General features: G+C 41.8%; 1 protein-coding gene across 1 annotated transcript in view; it reads right to left on the reverse strand.

Annotated features, from left to right (window-relative positions):
- Positions 1 to 22887, reverse strand: part of OXSR1 (oxidative stress responsive kinase 1) — an 86572-nt gene that overhangs the window by 48948 nt on the left and 14737 nt on the right. The window contains exons 2-3 of the mRNA XM_057365421.1: positions 18261 to 18373; positions 8616 to 8724 (exon numbers count right to left, since the gene is read on the reverse strand). Coding sequence (XP_057221404.1) covers positions 8616 to 8724; positions 18261 to 18373 — 222 coding nt within the window. The remainder of the gene's footprint in view (positions 1 to 8615; positions 8725 to 18260; positions 18374 to 22887) is intronic.

Genomic DNA, 22887 nt, shown 5'->3' on the forward strand with positions numbered 1-22887 from the left:
GACTTCCTGCATCAGAGCAAAAGTATCTTTACTGAAGAAAACTAAGATTGCAGATGTTGGAGATACACCCCTTCAGTGAAATCTCACCTTCGTGTTCTGAGAAAAGGATCTTCTGCTGTGTGCCATGAGGACTCACCTGGTCTTCAGCCTATCGTGTTCTCACATTTAAAGACTACACACTTACAAACTTTGAGGCTTCTTACTCTGGACTAGAATTTTTGTGACATTAAAAAAAAAAMCCACCAAAAAGCCCCTCCACTTCCACTGTTTAGGTTTTTCCTCTCAAATGTGCCTCAATCTGGAGAACAAACTGTAACTTGTTTTAGAAGTCCAGTGAAAATATGTGGTTCTTCACGTACTCTTTTTGTCCTCTTTCCACCCACGACTCCGTTAGCAGACTTTGTTCACAAACATTTCCCTTCTCCTGCAAAGGGCTCAGGGAACATGAGGAGGCAGATCATATGGTGCTCAAATTCATTTGGTCAAAATATCCTCTATTTAGCCAAGTTAGAGGTTGTACTTAACCCTGAAAAGGGGGTGGAGGGCACACAGACAAGAGGGCATGCACAGAGCCAGCCCTGGTTGTGAAAAGGCTGATTCACACCCAGGCTATATCTGCTCTCAGTCCTGCCTGCCACTTTTTAAGTACATTTATTTTAAAACCATTTTCACATTGAGTTGTTCATAGAAGTGGGAGAAATTGCCAACCCTCTAAAAAAAGAAGAATAGCAAAAAGAAATCAGCAAAATGCGTAACGCAGGAAACAGCAGAAAAGTAAACCATAARCCACCTTTCTGTTGGAGCAAGTGTTACTAGGATCATCACCCTTTGTCTACTCAGGGTTTGTCTACTGGCACCACAACACCACAAAGCTGTGATTTTTCCACCTCACAAATCATAAGTTTGGGAGTTGGTTCTGACTCACAACTCAACTGCAACTTCATTTAGCACAACACCATGGAATACAACAAACAAAGCTCAACTGCATTTCCAAGCACTGTTTGTGCTGTGTTCCAGCATTCTAGCTCAGGAAGCCTGGCATGGAGCAACAGAATAACCAAATYCCCAAACAGAAACCCACAGCCAAGGTAGGAGCTACTTTGAAAGCAGAAGTCATGGGAATTTCGCTRTTAAGGGAAACACCTCCTGCTAGAAGGCCAGGATTGGATTTCAGCATTAGGCTGCTAAATTCAATGCAAAGTGTATCCCTGGGATCTCAGTTAAGTGTGGTCACTAGGATAGGATCTCCACAGCCTTAGGATGCAGACAAATTCCCACACCAACTCCATTATACTCCACCAAGAGATCAGGGGATTGGAATCTAAAGGGGAAAACAATGTTTTGCACAGTGGCCTGCTCCCAATCCAGCAGTACAATAACTGCTGAAATTAACTGGAAACTAATTCAGCTGAACTGGAACCAGAGTCTAAACCACACCAGAGCATGTGCTTTACAAAGCGACCACACTGTGGAAAGCAGCATGACTGCAGATACTGCCAGCCTCTGAGCCAGCTTCCAAACCAGTTTAGGAGTCACTGGGGAAGAGAGAGCACAACCAAACACATCTGGATCTCTGCCTAAATGCAGTTTCACTATGGATTTGTGCTCCATGTGCAAACTACTCAGTCGTGTAAGACAGAAGCTAGTGGTTGGAGGATGAGGTTCACACTGGAAATAAGGCACCCTGGTCTCTATTAAAGAACAGTTATAAGATTTTTAAGGAGAAAACCAATGCACTGGAATGTTTCTAGAAAATAATAAAAAAAAAAAKACTCCTCCCTAAAATAAAACTTCTATTTTAGATAATGCTGTGAAGCACTCTGGTGTGTATTGTACATGGCATTAGGCTTGATTACAATAATTTCCTCATGATTTTTCTCATTAAAAATGCACAAGTAGCAAGTACAGACTCAAAGTAGAGGAAGGTAAGACCAAAATCAAAGAAAGAAAARATAAAAAGAAACTAAGTTTGGCTGAGGCTGACTGGAAAGCTCTTCCAAGACCAGAAGGGGCCACATACCAAGAAAAGACAAAACAAGACACAGAGAAGAAGGTCAGAACTGTAGTCTAACCATAAATATAAATAATGCTGTCATTAACAAGGATGTTTAAAGAAAGCTGGTGATGAGCAACTGATCTCAAAGCCCAWCAGAAGACAAAAGAAAGGAGACAACATTTAGTGATTGATATGGAAAAAATGCAGCTAAAACAAATTCCTGCCCATCAAATACACACAGTGCAGCACATCAACAGGAAGCTTACGAGATACTGTGCAATCTGATAAAGCATTTAGCATGACTTGTCATTCATCATCCAAGTGTCTCGGTGCACTCTGACACCAGTGGTCATAGACATGTAACTACTTAGTAAAGAGCAATCTCTCAGTACAGCAGTGGAGAGGGAAGTGGTTTTCTCCTCAAACTCACAAGTCTGCTCCAAAAGCTGCTTATGCAGTAGCTCCTAAGGACAGCACAAGTCACCTGTACACAGACTTACCCTCAGCTGAGAGTGCCCAACCTGTAACTACTTGTAACAGAAGGATATTCGSATTTTGGATATTGACATCAGGCAGACCACTGGTAATGAACAGTCTTGGACCCCAGCAAAAGCAGTCCTGACTTGCACCCCACATACATATCCAGTAAATCTGACTCTTTCAACATCCTCAACTATGTGCTACTCCAAAGACACTGGGTTACCTATGGCAACAAAATGAGATTAAAATTCCATGGTTCACCATCTCGCTGTTGTACCCCTGCACCCACTTACGAAGCCATACTGTAAATGGAATCACTGCAGTAACTGGAAATCCAGTTTTCCAGGTAGGGTGGAGACCAAACAGCCAGGAACTCTTTAAACCAGCTTTGCTGCTGCAGAAAACTTCTGTGTAATTGCACCCTCGGGGCAAGAAGTCCTAATTGTTCCACTGATTCACTTTTAACAGCAAACCACGGCAAACACTGATGCTTCCTGTTCCAAATCCAAAGCACGATTCCTTGACCTCACCTACAACAGCGAGCCTGTGGAATGGCATTTAGGAAGCCTGCTCCTGACGTTTCTCCTCAGAAGAGGAAGAAAACATCTACAGTCATCAGTGACATTGCTTAGTGCTTCAGCACATTGGGGCTGAAGCAAAGAAGGGTATGAAAACCTGAGCAGAAAGGAAAGCTTGTTTGGTACAAGATTACAGATAACTGCAGGAGTATTCCAGCTGGAATTTTACATGCCCCCAGAGGCAGAAAAAATGTACAGCAGAGCTGGTTGCTAAGGCAACCATATCTTGCATGTTATATTATACCTTAAGTAACAGAAGATACAGTATAAGTTAAATGCAAAGAAAATTCTTTCTTTAACTTTGTCTGGGAACCAGAACAGGAAAATGTAATACTCTAATTTCCAACCTGAAAAAAAAAATGCAGGTAATAGTACCTGCATTGATTGCCCGTTTAGAAGTCTGCCACAAATGCGCTGGAAAACAGTGGTGGGGATCACCACACAACTTTGTGAGAACCAAAATCTGCCCCAAACCTGACAAACACTGATGCTGAACAAGCTGAACCTTTGAGAAGGGGAAACTGGCAGATTCACTGCTGCTTCTTTCAAGACACCTCAGCATTAGCCAGCAGTTTCAGTGAGCCTGGCTGTCATCAGAGCCAAGAATTAAATCTGCACCTTGTCAATCTCTGGCAAACATATGAAGAAAATGCAAAAGAARGAAGAGCTGCCTGGATTCAGTGCTTCTGGGACTATGGAATACAGACACAGCAAGAGAATAGCAAAGTAAAGGAAACAACAAGTTTTACAAAACAAAGGAAAATACATTAACCCTGGTTAAACCTCAGAGGGAAAGCTAAGGAATCTTCCACTTCTTGCCTCCTTCCCTCCAGGGCATGTGCATGGATGCATGAGAAATATGAGAAGATTAAGGCAGAAAACAAGATAATACAACAAAGGGAGGAAAACAGCCTATTGCAGCTGTGATTAAGACATTTATAGGAGAAAATCTGAAGACAAACTAATTTTTCATGTTTCTGCTATTACAGCTAGGAGTGGCAATGTATCTACGCACTCTGCAACCATGCTCCTGCCATCTCCTGCTTCTGACTTATTCCATCCTTAATTGTCTGCAATTGTGTTTCTACAAATAAAATGAAAAACCCTCCAGATTAATTAAAAATAGGATATCTCTCTCCTAAAAAAATAATTCAACATAAACATGAGGATTTCTAAGAACCTGTGGTTTACGCTTTGATCATAACTCTGTTGGAATTAGGAGGGGCCACATCAGAGATTAACACAGCAGAARCAGAACAAGATGTCCTAATTCCCTAATGGAGACCAAAGGCCTACCTCCTTTTTGGTCTGGCTTTCTGAACTTCAGATCAAAGGCTGAGGTAAGAAGTTGATCAGATAATCTTTAAAATTTGTAGAAAATAAAAGGTTTAACTATTTCAATACAGCAATCTCCTTAGCAGATTTCATTAGGAGCCTTTGAGAGGGCAGAATATCCAAGAGCCTAATCTGGAAATGTTTCAATAATTAAAGGATTTGCACAATTTAAAAAATATTTTGAAGGTTTCATTTGCTGTAGGCTAGGACAGTAAGAGTTGTTGTGTGATGCACCAAGTCACCAGAGCTGGCTGTTTCATAGGAGCAACTGTTTCATAGAGTTATCTACAGCCCTAGGTCACCTGTGAAATGAGAGCTCTTGTTAAAAGCAGGGAGAATTTAGAAGAGCCAGCATTCACAATCAGTAAAAGCATAGGAACAAAGGAACAGCTGCTCCTCTTCCTACTAAAAAGCCACAGGAGCTTGAGAGCAGGACTGRGCTTTAGCAGGCTTTAAAAAGGCATGAGTAAAATTCAAGAGAGGAGAATGCCAGGGAGGCAAAGAGCAGGTCAGCAGTTGTCTAGAAATAGCCATTGGAGTTTAGTTTGGAGTAACACCGGACCCAAAGGCCGAGGTGTCGAGTTCACATTGCTAAGCTTAGAGCACTACAAAACTTCCATGATTMGAGAAAAGGATCTGCAGTTTCTACTGAAGAGAATAGAAACAGCAGACACTTCACAAACTTGACACAGACACACATCACCAGACCTGAAAGAGGGTGACAGTAACTGGACACACCAGCACCCCTTGTCTCTACCAGCTGCATCTCATCCCAGCCACRTTTCTGCCATCAGCAACTCCACACCTGCTTTGGTGTCAGCACTGCCAGTTGAGACTGCTCTCAGCAGTGGCTCCYACCAGCCTTCCCGGGCTCTGATGCACATCAGCAGCCGTGCTGCTCCCCAATGTTACCTCCTGCCTGCTGACAACTTTCAAATATAGAAATCTCCCATCAACAGAGTWCTTGTGGAGACAAATAGTTCCGTTTCAGTGACAACGTCAATCAGGTAATTAGGATAACTCTGAGTGCACCCTCCGGTTGTCAGAGGAGCAAGGCACTGTTAGACAATAAAACTTTATGGATTTAGAGTATTTTCCCWTAGAGACATTTCTAAAACACTTGCTGGTATGACCAAGTTAGGAGCTCATCAAAAGATTGAAGACAGAAAATAAATTAAATTGCACTTACAACAATAAAAAAGATTTGCATTACAGATTGGGCTGTGTCTTGTGGGCTGTTTATCAAATTAATAAGGTCAGTGTTCGTAGGCTGAAATTAAAACTAGTTTCAGCCTGAAATCACACACCAGCATACACTGACAGAAGAGAGGCAATAAAATTCTGAACTTTTATCCAGAATAAATTCAGAAGTACAAAAGTCATGATAAGGATACCGAACAGACACCAAAATGTATTTCATTTGCACTTATTTGGATGTACAAATCTCTTTGAACAGCTAAACAAAATGAAAACATTAGGCTGTACTCTGTTTTGGGTCTGTTTTGGTGGAAGGTTTTTTGTTTGCATGTTTATTTTTTATTTTGTTGGTTTTGTTTTTTCTTTGGGTTTTTTGTTTTCTGCTTTCAAAACCAGCTCAAAGGTTTTTCCTGTTGAGAAACCTAGATCATTATTTTTCCCACTGTATGACAGATGACTGCAAAAYGAGGCACTTTATTACTGATAAGAACTAAGCTCAAAGGAATGAGAGGCAGTTTTAAAAGTGTCTCTGGTTACATAAATCACTCAGCCTAAGACCAACTGAAAATAGTCTCATTAAACGTGAAGGAAAAAGCTCTTCAGTCAGAAAACTCCAATCACAAGTTTCTTCCCCCATTTTAAGATTGTGCTGTAGATTTAGCCTATGAGATCCAATATGAGATTTCTGAAGCACAGGCAGAAAAGTAGAAAGTGAAAACAGCTGAAAAGCACCTCACAAGGAACCCTCCTGCTTCAAAAGTGACAGGTCATTCTCCAAGTCTTTCTACGTWCTTTCACAATTGCTCTAGCCTTCAAATGATACCTTTTAAAGAGACAATTCAACATCGACTGATAAAAATGTTGGGGAGAGGGAAGAATTATACTGTTACTAGTCTGTCTTATGGTATGGCCCTATTCTTCAACACATATAACAGAGTAAGAATCAGGGAGATTTCCTAGCAACCGCTCTACTGCAAGTCCCCCACTAAATTCCAGAGCTGCACAAGGGTCAATTATCAGCCTGAAGAACATAAAAGCCCATTCAAAAGGAATATTAAATGAGAAGCAGGTCATCATTCACACCAGCAAGAGGCTGGTTTTGAAGCAATAATTATTTTCCCAGTAATTTTCCAGTGTAATATTTACATCTGCAGTGCCTTGATAATGATGGTCTGACTTTTTTCCCAGCTTTACACAAAAAAAAAAAAAGAAAAAAAAAAAACAACCTCCACACAAATTGAGAACAAACAGAGACAATATTTGGAGGTTCAAGGATGAGCCTCATCGTGACTTGATTCTGACAGAAAACTGCTGTGAAATGACTGAGGCAGCTGTGCATTTTCTTCAAAAAGGTTGTGTACTCTCCTGGAAAAGGCTAAGCCAATCACTGCTGCCTCTCCAGCACCCCTGAGATGCCATTTCCTCATGTTGTGGAAACTTTCCCATAGATACACATTTTATACACACAGCAACACTACTTGCTCTAAGCTGGCAGGGGATTCTTTTCCACGCACAGTCGTCATATCTTTAATTATCTGTTACATGTCCCTCTAAGAAAACAGAGGGTATTGCTTAATGACACATGAAYACATAATACATTAAAAACCCTTTAAGACAGACTCAAGTTGTCATGGAATTTGATTTACCCCAAGAGGACTACTAAACTTCTCTTAAGAACACCTTCAAAGACATATGTTTTATGGTCATTGTTGAGCTTTTGGGCAAAAAGTGAACACGTTTAGCCAGATTTTTCTAMATCATCTTCTGGCATTTTACAGTCCTCAAAATTAAGCCAAGAACAGAGAAGTCAAGTTGGGGTTTTTATAAAAGCAGGAAAATAGGGATTTTTTTCTTTTTCAGTTTTTAATTCCTTTTCACTGCAGTGACCAAAAATGAAGTCTTCCTAAAGACAGGCCCAGGATTTAGSAACAGTCCTTTGTGTTATCATCCAGAACTTGATTCCATTTCTTGTCTCAACTGTAACTTAAACAGGGATCCTGGAAAATACTATGACTTCAAATAAAACATTGCTGATACAAAATTTTCAAACTCTCTCGAAAAAAGCTGTTTCTCCTGTGTCTGGGAGAATAAATCCAGAAAAGGAACATTTTCCGGGCTCTGTGTAAAACAGGCAGTGATTTTAAAAAGCTAGTTAGGTGTTAYTACTGATGGACATAGCATAAGAAGTTATATCTGAGCTGAATGGGTTGAAATTAATTATTTTTCATACATAATGGCTGGAAGGATGCCTGGTGGGAAAGGACCTGGGGGTGCTTGTTGACAATGGTTGAATATGAGCCAGCATGTGGTCAGACGGGCAAGAAGGGCAATGTCACCTGGCCTGTGTCAGCAATAGTGTGGCAGCAGGAGCAGGGCAGTGACTGTCCCCCTGTATTCAGCACTGCTCAGGCACCTCAAGTGCTGTGTGCAGTTCTGGGCCCTTCACTACAAGAAACACACTGAGGGGCTGGAGTGRGTCCAGGGAAGGGCARTGGAGCTGGGGAATGGGTCTGGAACACCAGGCTGGCAAGGAGCAGCTGAGGGGGCTCAGACAAAAGGAGGCTTAGGAAGCACCTCCTCACTTTCCACAGCTYCCTGACAGGAGGGGGCAGTCAGGTGGAGATTGGGCTCTGCTCCCAGGGAACAAGCAGTAAGACAAGAGGAAACCGTCCCAAGCTGCACCACAGGAAGTTTGGACTGGATATTAGGAAACATTTTCTTCATGGAAAGGGTGGCCAGGAACTGGAGCAGGCTGCCCAGGGATGTGGTGGAGTCACCATCCTGGAAGGTGTTTAGAAGGTTTTTAGATATAACACTTGGGGACAGGGTTTTAGTGGTGAACTTGGCAGTGCTGGGGTAATGGTTGGCCTTTCTGATCCTAGAGGTCTTTTCCAACCAAAACAACTCTACAATTCTAGGAAATGTCTTAATTCACAGGTGGGAAGCTTAAGAGGTAAACAAGGGAGAGAGGAAGGAGGGAAGACAGGTTTTTATGCTGCCTTTTAGGATAAAGAAATTGGACCACTCACCTCCACTAAGTAACTTCATCACCAGCCAAAGCTCATCTTTCACCACAAAGGATGTGTAGTAGGATACAATGTTGGGGTGATGGCACTGACTCATGGCTTGAATTTCTTTCTGTAGAGAAAAATAAAACATTAGCAGTTGGACACCATGATTAATAMCCCTTGGGCACAGAAGTTATCTTCCTCAAGACACAAAGAGGGTGCAAAGGAAAAGGATACCTAGAAGATAAATGTAGAAAATCTAGAAATACTCTAAACACACAGGCTGCATCATATTAGAGCCCGAAAGTATTTTAGGGTGTTATTCCTGTTATTCCTTATTTAGGAAGTCATTCCTTCCTGTTTAGAGGAAGAAAAAGTTAACCAAAAAACCCTTGGTAATGCCATCAAAGTGGTGGCAACCAAAACATCTGCATGCAGCTACAATAGAATATTCCCAAAAATTCACTTCAGTTTGTGACCTACAAAGTTCATGCTGACTTCTCCTTTCAGTAAGACACTATGAAACAGATGCTTAATCCATTGAAGACTGTCATTTGGATGAGAAAAGGAAATACTGGCCTCTGGGAAAAAAAGACCTCTTATTCCTAATCTTTCTTCCCAGTAGGAAAGCAGATGGCTTAGCTCAATCAGGTGGAAGGCACAAAGGACAGCTGTATCCTATGCCATACTGGAAGAAGAGGAAGGTCACTTTGAGATTAGAAAGTTATCAGCTACTACCAATGGAGGACAAGATGAAGTATGTTCAGATATTAAATTGTTTTGAGTTTTGATTGTGCTTAGTCTTAGTTTTTGTTCAGGGTTGAGATTTTCCAGATTGTGGAGGGAATAACATCACAGAAAACATTGATTTCATTATGCAAGCACAAATCACCAGTTTGGACAGAAAGACTCGCAGTTTCTTGGCTGTTCATAGACAAAAGCCATTCACTAAGCCAAGCCTGGCACCCTGCACTGCATCCAGCTGAGCCTTTGTGCTTTAGCCAAGTCCCCCAACCYGTCAAGTTGTACCCTTTAGCAGCACCCACTCCAGACACTCATCCCCTCTACCTTGAACTTCTGCCCTCAACTACCGCATTCCTTCACTGAACACATGGAAGGAGGAGAGCAAGGACCCTTCACACCCTGATCCTGCCCACCCTCTAAGCACAAGATTTCCCTGGTATTGAAGAACAAGAAAGAGCTCTGGGAAGAATTCACTCGKGCCTAGAACACCCCACAAATGCAGCACATTCTCCTCCTGCTCCTGTACAACGCTCTGCTTGTGACYGAGTCCAGTGTAAAGTCACTGCTTCCCCTTGGCAAGGCCTGAGCTGGCAATCACAGCTCCAAAGGAACAGGCTCATGTTGATTTATCCACTCAACACCACTTTTCAGGGAGTAGGTGCATTTGAGGAATCCAAAGCAATTGGTTCTTCTTTCTGCCTCCCCAGGAGAGGCACCAGCTTTCCAGGAAACTTGACAAGCAGATTAAAGAAGAATCCTTCTAAACAGGAAAGGATATTTGAAGAGTGGGGAATAGGCTATTCATCTCCATGTAGCATACTCTGACTAAAAAACACTCTGTGAAAATAAATATAGCCTAAAACAATATATTCTGCTTACTCTGACAGATCCAGCTCCCTTCCTCGCAAACTTTCACTTGTGTCAAGCCATTTTTCAAAAAGGGAATAAATCAGCAACTTTGGAGTTTTCTGTGGCTCTCTGTAGTTCTCTCTCTGACAATTAAAATATACTACATGAGCACAAGTGGCACCAGAGGAAACCAAGGTGGAAAGCAGCAAGCAGGACCAGTAATACATCCCATCAGCCAGACCTGCCCCAAATCCACCACTCTTAGAAATTATCTAGAGGAGCTCTTTTTATATTTTCTCAGCTAGACTGCTCAAAATATTTTGAAGCAGTTCCCTGGGAGATCAAGAGTAATATGAGAACTATACACAAACATTGCATATTTAATATATATTCACATATCCTACTGGAGTACAGGAGGCAATGAGACAAAGTCTGTACCAAGTTTACTTAAGACCGTAGCTTGGATCAGATCTTTGCCATTTTAGTAGCTCTGTACTACAGAATTTTTCAGGCATTCCATGACAGTTACCATTTTATTATTTTTAAAGAACTTCCTCTCTCATTCACTACCACAATCTGCTGCCTGGGCCGAGAAACACAGCTAAAAAAAAATAGCTCAAGTCTGTCGTGTGCACCAAAGCATAAAGAGGGGAAATAAATAATCACAAACCTGATCTGTGCAATTAAACACCTCTATCAGCCAGTGGATGTTTAACACAGCCAGATTAATCCATTTCTCACATAGTGAAGCAMAGCTCTGAATAATTAATTGCATCACAGCCCACGATTTTCAGTGTTTTTACATTATTACCAATCAGAAGGAGCAGCAGCCAGTCAGACTTTACCTTCCACCCACAAACCCCCACTTCATTTTCAGCAGTTTTCTAGCCTAATCTCACTGGCTATATCAAAGCTTGGTTCTTCTTCTCCCCCAAGGAAGGTACTGACATCCTGAAAGCTCAACTCATACAGTTGTTTTAAGTGAGAGTTGCAAATCACAGTGGGCTTTGTGGTTAAAATGCTTCCTGGCATAACTGAAACAAAGCCAATTCTGTCATAYATACACAGTCTGCTCCAGCAGTACAAATGCAGGGGCTGAAGGGCTGTAGCTAAAGCAGGAATCCCACTCAAGGATCACTGGGCAGCTCTGCTCAAAATCATACTTACAGTAGGAAGAGATAAAATGCAGCAGCAGCCATTCTGTGTGTAGTAAGCTCAGCTTTAATGCTATTCCCAAAGCTTTTGGGAGAGTTTGCTGCTCTTCAAACACAACAAAGCCATAGCAGACAAAGGTTTCCTCTTCCCACCTCCCTAACAAGGCTGCTGTCCCCAGATCTCAGTTGCAACTGTACTTCCCACATTTTCCCCAGCATCAAAACTATATTGGAAGGCAGCTAATAAAAATTGGTGATTTCCACCCCTCTGTAACAATTTATTTGCGCTGCTCTATACAAGTTTTAAAGTGGAAAGGTTGCTTTATTCCCTCTCTGCCAACAGCCATGGGTCACTTCATACAGACCCGCAAGCCATCCACAGATGCAGTTGGTGATAAGCAGCTCTCCCACCCGACACCCCTCACACTCCATGGCTTCAGTGATGAGAGACAGCCTTCCTGCCAATTCCCATAAATTGCTCTGCTTTCTATTCAGCTATGGAGAATGAATTCCCRACGAAAACATGTCTAGACACAGGCAATGGTTTGGAAATGGTTACATGCTCACCCTGGGTGAGATATTAAAAATATCTGTATTGTCAAAAACCAAAAGCAAATAGACAGGGATTAGCTCTAAATGCCTCCATGGCTCCCRTTAAGGGTTCTGACAAATGTTTTCAGTACTTCTACAGACAATAAAAGAAACATTTCAAGGCTTGCAGAACAGTAATAAAACTGCTGTGAAGTATAATCTAGAATCATAAGCAACCTATTAATCTCCTGTAAGTCAGACATACTTCTGGATATCTGCTATTTTGGATGAGGGTTTATTTGCCCACTGACACACAACTGAAGTTTGAATTAAAAGGAGCAGGTAAAGTAGTATTTTAGTTACCAGCTCAGCTTTCTTAATGGTATTTTCTTCTCACATCACCTTTTACTCTGTGTTTATCTGTCACTGAGGCTTGCTTTAGAGACACTTGCTCTCAAATACCAGGATAAAAATTGTGCTTTTAGTTTTACTTCCTACACATTGACATGAAGTCAAGAGACACAGCACAGTAGCAGAGCGCTTTCATGTGGCTACCTGCAACTTCAGAAGAGTCCAGAAAGCTGTCAGCTTGGCTACCCCATTTGAAGGCAATCACAACCATAAGAGAATTGAGGAGGGAAAGYATGGCTGGGGCAGAAATCAAAGGAGGTCAGACGTGATCACCCCTTGAAAACACCAGTGCTTCAACTACRGCTGGCAAAGATCTTATACCATGAGATTTCAGCTGAGAGATAACACATTAAAGCTGCTCTTCATCTGTTTAAAGCAGGATTTAGAGCTCCAGTCCTACAGGCAGCCATAACCATTCACATTTTACTTMAAGTGAAATTCTAATGGTTCAGCTAAAAATCATAAAATTGAGAAAATTGAGAATCATAATTCATTTGCCATTTTAAGTGGCAACATAAAATAAAAACCAATACAAAACCAAACATGGTTCTTTTCAACTCAAGAGACTTTTTTTAAGAACGTGGGGAAAAAGCACAAAGCTCAGAATCAGAGATTCTGATGCAAGTCCCACTCCTTGGATTATCCAGTTCAGCCCCTTGCCTCAAGTGGTTACAGGAGCTACACTGGCATGAGTAAAGAGGGCCCAGCTTAGCCCTAGAACAACAGTGGGAAAGAAACAATTCTGAAAAGGATAAAGACACTTAATCCATTAATTAATCTTCAGTGATACAGTGAAACAGTCCCATGGCAAATCATTCAGCAGTTGCCCACTTTAACGGCTACTCTTCAGCCTCATTGAGTGGTTGTTCCTGCTCTCAAAGTCTTCAACATTGGTAAAAATGTACTGAAGGAAGCAGGTGTTTATRAACTGTTGTGGAGTAGCAATTCCTATGGGACCATTTTTTATTGTTTTCAGCTAAAAAGCAAATGGACAAGTGACTGCCTCCTCTCACAGATACAAGCAAGCCAGCTTAACCCACATCACCAACTAACCTATCACTGACCCTCACAGTTGTTCAGATCAAATACCCAGYGCTTACAGCTCAACAATGCTTTCAATGTGATTAGTCTCCACGGACAACTGCACTCTCCAAAGTTCTTTACATGCACCATCTCRCGCTCATCCATTCCAAGGGAAGGAAGACATTCTACATTCAGGATTTCAYTACCTTTAATCCTGATATTCATACTGAACTTTTCCAAAAAAAACCCACACTTCAATCAGTCCAGTAACTAAGATTTATGTTCTTGTTGCTTTTATAAACAATAAAACAAAGCAGGTACCCAGCATAGGTTTAACTCTTAAGACACAATCCCAACACACAAAAAACATAACAAAGCAGATCAAATGACCACGCAGAAACCACACATTACACATCAGACTCCCTGGCACTGACACTTGGGGACTTTTTTCTCCTGAAGCAAGTGTAAAGGTCCTCAGGCCTAGAAATGGAATTATAATGGCAACTCCCATCARATGACAGGCGTGGATGAAACATCTGTATTACTTCCACAGCAATCTGCTGCTTTGTTCCCAACAACCTTATAGTCCGGTTAATCCACTTGTAGGAAGTGCTCTGTCAGATCAAAGGCAGTTCAATATCCTGTCCAAGTTTTCAAAAGAAGGTGTAAAAACCCTATAAAAAGCAGTTACACAATTATCTGCCCAGAGGGGAGACTTCTGACTAAGCCTGGGCAGTTAACAGTTGGCTTATGCTCTAAACCAGGGGAGTTCATAATCCTTTTTTTAAATCCTATCTAATTTAACCTTCTCAACTATAGGTTGATTTATTTAATCTCATGCAATGTTTGATCTCCGTGGTATTGGCAGCAAGTTCCCCGGGTTATTTCCATGAAATYCTGAAGGACATTTCTGTTTAACTGCCGTTCAACTTGTTCTCTCAGCCTCCTTAACTGCCCTCTGGCCACAGCAGTGAAAGWGTAATACCTTCACAGCTGCTGTGTGCAGACCTGTCAGGTCCAGTCCTATCAGCCTCTGGACTAGGAAGAATTTGGAATCTTTCTAGGAACAGCAACATCACATCTCCCATGCTCTTTCCTGAGCCTGTCCCCTGTTGAATGATCTTAAGGAATAAACAGGCAGCAGTTCCCTCTAGCTGGGAAAGCCCAATGTGAAATATCCCATAGCTTATGTTTCCCCCTCTGCTGTTCAACATTTCTGGTAACTGCTAAGCTGACAACYCGCGTCATCTGCTACTCATGGAGGAAAAAGTCTCCATCTGGATGAAAGAAAATTCAGCTTTAATTGCATGAAAATGAAGCAGAGTTTGTAGGACAGAGAGGGGATTTAAGGCCTTTTGGATCAATAATTCTTTAAAACAAGAAAACACTTGTATAAGGAAAAAAGCTGGAGGCATGGTTATTTAGAGACAGATGTTACACCACTGTTTCAAGGACTGGCAACAGCAGTAAAGCAACCAGCATCCCACAGTGGAAAAGAGTAAGAGGAAAACACAGMACTGAATGGTATGCAGCTGTGAAATACAACATATGAACAAACAGACTGGTTGCAAACCAGGTGGTTGTTAACGACCATGGGTTGCAAGACAAATAAAAACTGGAATTGAATAAATTCCACTTCAGAAATAAAACAAAAAGTCCATGATCATTTGTAGACAACACTATATTTGACCACCTCTCCTTACAGTCCACTCCCAGTCACACCCCTGTGTAAGAACCATTATAAGCTACACTGAAATTCCTTGTCAGTTGAATCCTACAGACAGTATGGGAAAATATATGGGAGAATTCAAAAACGTACAGGGAAAAAATAAAAATCAAGCACTGAAATAAACTCTTGACTAAYATCACCTCATTCAGTAGATGGATTAGAAAGAGGCATATCTCTGCACAGCATTACTCCTGCTGTCCACATTCTTTACAGCAATTAGCACTTCAGCTGAAGAGCTGAATGCCCTTGACTTGGCTTGCTCATGATTCAACAAAACTGGGCCTTCCTGCATTTTCCATACCTTGTAGCAGCAATAAATMAATCCACTGCATTAACCCAGAATGTCATACAGTATATGCAAAGTGTGCAGTTYATTCCTGACCACCCACACAGGTCAAATGTATATTGAGATAAAAGGATCAAGATCAATACCTTTAATGATTCAAGTCATAGCACTTACTCACTCTAAGCATGGCATCTCCAAAGCAAGGATGTRGTCCCAGATTTCCTGGCCTCCGGGTATCTGCAAAGCTTAAAGGAAGCTCAAGGCCACTCATCCATTCAGCTGGTGATAGAGCCACTTACTTTTGTATTTCCCACTTCAAATTAACCTTCCTCTTACCTCCATCCCAAGAAGTGCCAACCACTAAGCAGTACAGACATTGAAAGAGGTGTACAAGAACTAAATCATCCTTATCAGGATCAGCAACAGAAAGAACTGTTTGCTGCTCTCTCTACCCTCTCCAAAGACACTGGAGCACTGTATTACCCTCTTGGCTAGGAAGATTCTGGAAATAAGGAAGCTTGCTTCACACAGAGMAGTCTACAGGTCTGAGGCACTATAGAAAAATAATTATAAAATAATTTAAGCATGATCTTCCCTTTGCTATCACACTGCCCGATGAGTGGGCAGTTCTATAACCCAAGAGCACTGCCCAGTCCCCAGGCAGTAAAGCAAAGCTCACCATAAGCTGCTGTGCTCAAATGCCTTCAGAGCAATAGAACAATGGAACTCATGAAAGCCCCAGTTTGTGATTTTAACTGCACTGGGGGAGAGGAGAAAGAAAGGAGCGGGCATAACATACCCCAGTTTGAACTCATCATATTTACACTTGCTTCTTAAAACAACTTTAACTTGCAATCATCTACAGTTATCTTTTTTCTTTTGGTGGGAAGGGAGCACCACAATCCTGCAATAAGACATAGTTGCTAAAAAGACAATAAAATTAATTAAACTAATTGGGAAAACTGCCATGAAGGGAGACTACAAGAATGTAAAACTTGAGAATATTTACTTTAGGGTAGAAGCAGGTATGGAAACAAGATAAAAATAAGYGAAGGTAAGAGCACACAGAGCTGGGAAATCAGGAACTTCCATTCTTTTGGCCCTTGCACTGAGAAACAACATTGAGTGATCCAATAAACTGACAAATTCAGAATGAACAGGGAAAAAACACTTTTTCACATAACACATCTACCTCGGCAGCCCCTGCTCCAGGAAACTCCTGCAGCTGAGAACTATCTTCATGCCCCTCTACCTCTCTGTGACTTTAAAGTTCAAGAATATTTACAGTTACATACCCAAGCATAGAGAAGGGCCCACACCACATCCAGTTACAAAACTGAAAGCCCTGGAGAACTGAGAACAACAATACATTGCAGGTCTACCCATAACAGGAAAATACATTGTGAGGAACAGGTCAGCCAGAGATTTAGAATCTGCAATTGGAAGTATTTATCTAAAATGACACATGAAGCCTCCATAGTGTGTCTTCCTGAACCTAACCCCTTTTAGCCAGAATTGGCAATTACTCAAAGACTCACAATCTCGATTGCTACATCCTGACAATGCAGTCAGGAATATCACTAAGGCAGGGTAGTATGGGCAAGCCATATGAAAGGCTTGAAAAGGATACCAAGGGTTGGTGTAAGGACAAAAAGAACAACTGTGAGAAGAGATCTTGAACTCCTACACTAGCATGAGCCATAAGAGGATTTGAACACAGTTCTTGAGTCCTACACGCAACTCTCCACAGGAGCACTAAAATGKGACAGAATGAGCAGAGCCTTTCCTCTTTACAAGGGCAAATTTGCAGATACCCATAATGACAAAAATAGCATTACACATTAGATGGAAACTGGAACCATGSTTCAGGTGATTTGCTGAAGATTATACAAATGTACAGGTAGCCAGGACTCCCAAATGCTGTCTCTGTTCTACTTTCCAATTGCAAGCACCAAAACAAATGCCTGAGGTAACACTATAGAAGCTGCCAAGATGCAAGTGGACAGATACAAGTAGGATTATTAAAATCCTAGAGAGCTGCTTTAGAAGATGGTACAAGGCCTCATCTCCATAATGCCAATATTTACTGAGCAAAGTTTTACCCCAGAGAGCTTTCTCATTTTAGTGGAGATACCCCAATGTGCACAGGAATGCCTATTTCTACCTGATTTAAATTCAAGGACCTTCCATATGAGAGGTGAATGTAGCAACCACTGTGCAGCACCAGCTCACACACATGGAAAGGAAGAAACCAAGCCCATCAACATAGTAGCCAGATGAGAAAGGGAAATTTCAGTTACCACGGCTACTGCAAAAATCTGTTTTTCATTGAGATAACCTTGAGAAAAGGAGCACAGAGCAGCAGAAAATTACAGAGCTACAACTCCAAAGGACTCTATCTCCTGTCCTGAACTCAGAATTACGTGGGTTTCCATATGGCAGCCTGCAACATGTCAGTGATCCCTTTAGCTGGCACCAGTACCAGAAAGAGATTAGGAACAAGAGCTAATTCACTCAGTTTTTCTCTTTACAGGTGAAGGGAAAAAATGTAAAGAACTKCAGGAAAGGAAAGGGAAAAAAGCAAAGCCATTCCCTTAAATTTTAAATGTTCTGAAAGCATGTAGCTCTGGATTCCCCTCAGACTTCAGAGCTCTTGTGGGTATGGCTGAGTTTCACACTTGCACATTAACTCAGTTCAAAACAAAGGGATTATACGAAGTGCTGAGCTCTAAATAAATAGTCTCAAGTTTTGCAACAGTTGATCTTTTTAACATTTTAAGTACCATGTCCCACAACCAGGAAAATTGAGCCGCCTCTAATGAAGTCAGTCAAGTTCTCTCACCTTCACCTCACCTCAAGAAAGGTTTTAAGGCACTTGGCTAAAGAGATATTTCAGAGATAACTGAAATACAACTCCTCAGACAATTCTGATTGCATACCAGGAGTTCATCCATGCTTGTCTGACACTTCTCAAGATTGATCCGTTTAATGGCCACTTTCTCCTTCTTCGGAGCACAGAAGGCTGCCTGGACCACTGCAGTCGCTCCACTCCCTGTTGGGGGAAAAAGAGAAAGTTACCAACACCTTACAAACTTCAGCAGRAAGGAAGGGAGGTAGGTCAGACAACAAAATTCTGTGGGCTAGACAGTAATGACAGCAGAGCCAGGTAAAAACCCAGTGAAAGCCCTACAGGCACTCCCCACTCAGGTGTGTGCAGCTCCATGGGTTGGCTCAGCTGCCACATCCAAGTGCTGGGCAAACTGAARGAAAACAAGCAGATCTTTATGATCACTTCTAAGGATCATTATAGCTCCRCAGACCAAAAAATCCCTCCAGACTCCAGCTTCTTTATAAAAGAGTGATTCTACTCATGTACTTTTAAAAGATATGCCACTAAGGTCACACATACTTTTAACCTGATGTGTTCACCTAAAGTGTCAAAACAAGCCACTCTTTGCTACTGACACTAATGAGATTTTTCAAATATTTTTATGCACTAATTGCTGTTCTCATCTCCCCTGATTTTATGCAAAGACATGAGGTAGGCTTCATTCAAGCAGGTTCAGCTCCAGCTCTCACATTGCCTCAATTTCTGGATTGAAAACTGCAGCCAGAGAACACTTAAATTCCAACAGGGGAAAAAATAACCACATTTTAATGTACAATTGTTCAATCTACTACAAGCAGGGAGTTCTGAACTTAATGTGCAGAGCAACATCATATCCTTTGACATCAAAAGGAGTTTTCAACAGTGAGACTTATACTTGATGTTAAGTCCATTTTTTTTGGCCTCCAGAAGTTGTTGCAACATTCACCTCTCATCAATAGGACACCTTGTTGCTTTACTTTCTACCTTCATCTTGGTTCCCCACATTTACACACTTCACTGGAAAGRAGTAAATACAAATTAATCAACAAGGGGGTAGAAAAAGTGAAAAATAGCTCAAAAGCTTCCTATTGCCAATACCTAAAAAATGTTAATAAAAATAAACCACAGCTATTTTGTTTATTATCACAGGCATAACTCTTGAGCCCATTTGAGCTGAGAGAAATGAGAACTACTAYTCTGCATTTTGAGTAACACACCTGTTTTAGCAGATTCTCCTATTTTTAACACTATAAAAACTACTTCCAGAATCTGCACTTCATTTTTGCATGCTTTGTGATTTTTTTTTCTAGTACATTCACATAAACTGGGGGGCAAAAACGCTCAATCTCATCGTCAAACAAAAGCCACTGAAGCTTCCTACTACTACCAAGAGCCTTCTCACAACAAGTTGCATCATATCAAATAAGGTTCCAGGTGGGGAAAAGAGCCTGAAATCCAGCCCTGAAAGATACAGGAAAACTGCTTGATTTCAAGTCATACTGAAATAAATTTAAAAGCCCTCAACTGTGGGACTCTACTCCTCTAATCTTCAACCAGTATCTACTATAGTGGAGCTACAGGACTTTGACTTCACTTTATATGGTATGGCCACTGAACCTGGGACAACAGCATCAGCTTGCCAGGATGCCCTGTACTCAGGAGTTTATATTTTAATGGCAGAAGGCAAAGTGTGTAGAGCACAAAATGCTAAGGTTGCTAAAGCATTATTATTTCACAAAGCAAATGGGTTTTTAAGAAGTTCAAGACTGAGGCCATTTATTACTTGCACTCATATTTTTTTCAGAGACTATTCATAGCACAAGGCAAAAAAAAAAAGCTATGAGGAAAAGGACAGCAAAAACAGCAAGAATTTACAAGGGGGWTTGAAAACAAAATTTGAGTGCTGTAAGCAGGTCCTTGAGCAAATGACAGAGATGATGGAGGGGTCTAGGCAGACATTTATCAGAAAGTGCTCAGAAAGAGAAGAGGGGGAGGTTTTGACAGCAGAATTTGCTTAGACTGCCAGGAGCAGGCTGAAATACACAACATTAGGCACAGGACAAACATCCCAAAGAAAGACTCCACATACACTGCCTGTACTCACTGCCCAGCAGTTGCAGGAATCCAGCACAAAAGCAACAGTCTCAGTCTCAGCACAGATGTATTCCCACTCACTGGGACTCCTGGGTGGCAGAATTCCTGACCTACACGTCTCCACCCAGTATCTGCTTCTCTGTTTTGTTTTTGTAGCTTCTTTGTTGGGGGGGGAAAGTAAAAACACATAAAGACAAAGAGAGGGGAGCACACAGAAGTGGTGACAAATGGCAGAAGCAAGTTTGCACTTCCTAGCACTGCTGGTCTCCCTACAGCAATAGCTTTTTGGAAGTCAGAACAAAAAACAAACGGTGTCTCATATCTTCAGAAAGAGTTAGGTCTCAGAAGAAATGTTGCTGCTCATATATTCAAAGCATCAATATTATAATTTCTTTCTTTGGATGTCTTGGCGCATAGTAATAGAGACTGAAAACACAAGCCAGATGCTGGAAGAATATATGACTGCGCACCTTAGAGGACTCCCTTGTCACACAACCCTTTTCATTCCCCAGTTAGCTTTTTAGTCTGTATTTTCATCTTAAAGCTTCCCGTCCTGATCAGCMCAGGAATATATGTTCAAAGACTCTTTCTGGATATCTCAGACACTCAACAGTATCAGCATACTCCTGCTTCCCCCCACAGCCTGACATCCCACGATATCTGYGCCAGTTAAACCCAGTTTGTGTAAGTACAACTGGCAGAGGTGCTTCTTCCAGATGCAAATCACTACCATGAACCAAATCCTTCACAAGATGAAGTCCAGGGCTTTATAGAAGTCACCACATAAAGAATAGTTTTGTGTTTTATTCTTTCAGGATGTTACTACCAGAAACAATAGATATAGCCTAATTAAAACCAGAACCACTCATGCTACAACTCCTTTCCAGTCCTCAAGTCTGTGGGATCAAGGCTCACTAGGACTTCAGGGCAAAAACTGCTTTTCACTAAGTGCTGGACAATGCCCCAGCCTASAGGGACCCGATCTGTTATGAGTGTGTGGCATTATTTGAACAGTAATGAAATCCCAAACTAAATCCTTCTGGGCACATGGCAGGGAATCATCTGAACTCGAGACTCCTCCCATTTAATTCCCTGCTGCTCCTACTTTTCTGGCAGCTCTCTTTAGTTCGATCACCACCTGCTCTCCCCACTCCCCCCTCTCTCACTAATTCGTCATTTCTTTCAGCTCCTCTGTAGCACTAATTATAGAGAAACAATGAAATCTCAAAAGCGTATCAAGCGAGGATTAAGCCAAGCTGCAGCACGATGTGCCACAAGCAAGCTGCTCTTTGGTGGCAGCAGCAGTGTGCCGTGCTTGTGGGACCAAACAAAGCCGGGTTTCCATGCTTCTTTGGAGAGTTCAGAAAACATGGCAACACGGGCACTTCAGCCTTTGCAGTCACACAGTTTGTTCATTAAATGCCAGGGTGGCAAGAGAAAGAAAGGAGAGAAGCTGCAGCGAGGATGCCAAACACATTGCGAATGAAAACAAGCATAGGGAAAGATGATGACACTGACAGAGAGAAAAAGCCCATCAAGGAAATTYTGTAGAGTTTAAGAGAAGGCAGCAAATATATGGGGAACAGTGGGAAGAGGAGCAATTTCCCAGGCTGCTATGAACAACCTTCAGTGAGGAAAAGCCCCAAGGGCAGTTTGTGCCAGGGTAGCAAAACTTGGAAAACCAACTCTATCAGCAGCCACAGACCTGCTGCAAATAGAGCCAACTGCAATTGCAACTTGGGCAGCACAGGGTTAACGTTCCTGTGCTGGGTTCCCACTCACTCCCCACCTCAAGACACTCTGATCAAGGTCAGTGCTGAGGCTCTTCCCTCTGCATGTCTCAAGATCAGTTTTCGGAGAAAATTTGCTCCCTGGATAATCTCTTCCAACATAACAGCTTAACAAAACAATGAAAACCGGGCACAGCCAAATGATTGCTGCTTTATTCCTGAAAAGCAGGAGATCATTTTGTTCAAGGGGGGGAGGAAAGAGACCCCAAATGGGTATTAGGATCTGCCTAATACCCCCTGCTTTCGCCTCTGTAGGCTCTCAGACATAGTTCCAACCCTTAGGATAGCAGCTGCAAAATTCCTGCATAAAAGGGTCATGACCTACTTTAGAAAACACCGCCTTAAGAGGAAAACATACCCTTTCTAACCCTTGCTTCTTTCATGTTTCTACTATTAAATGGCTCTTTCTGAAATAAAACCAACCTCTGAAAGGATTAAAATAACCTAAATTAAAAAGTCCCCAAGCACTCAGTTACTGAAGCCTGATTTTCCAGGTTATCTCCTCTGGACCCCTGGATCCATGCTCCCTGTGCCCCCAGTATCCAAAGCTCCAGCCTGAACTTCTCCTTAACTTGAGACAAATTTCCCATGAAAGCCCAGAATCAGCCTTTAAGGCACACTGGGCACCATCTCTTCTACAGCTGCATAGCTTACATGAGGCTTCCATTTTTGAAAATAAAGACAAACCCTCTGAGACCTCTGTTGAAGTTAACAGAAACCAATTATTTCAAGGCTAATTGGAGGAGTGGAAAGACAAGGGACTGACCAGAGGACACAGCATGTTCTTACACACTTTGTCTCCAATTTAACAGA

The sequence above is a fragment of the Malurus melanocephalus genome, unplaced genomic scaffold, assembly GCF_030028575.1.
Source record: "Malurus melanocephalus ecotype Western Australia unplaced genomic scaffold, MMel_1.1 scaffold_52, whole genome shotgun sequence".
Taxonomy (NCBI): Eukaryota; Metazoa; Chordata; class Aves; order Passeriformes; family Maluridae; genus Malurus; species Malurus melanocephalus.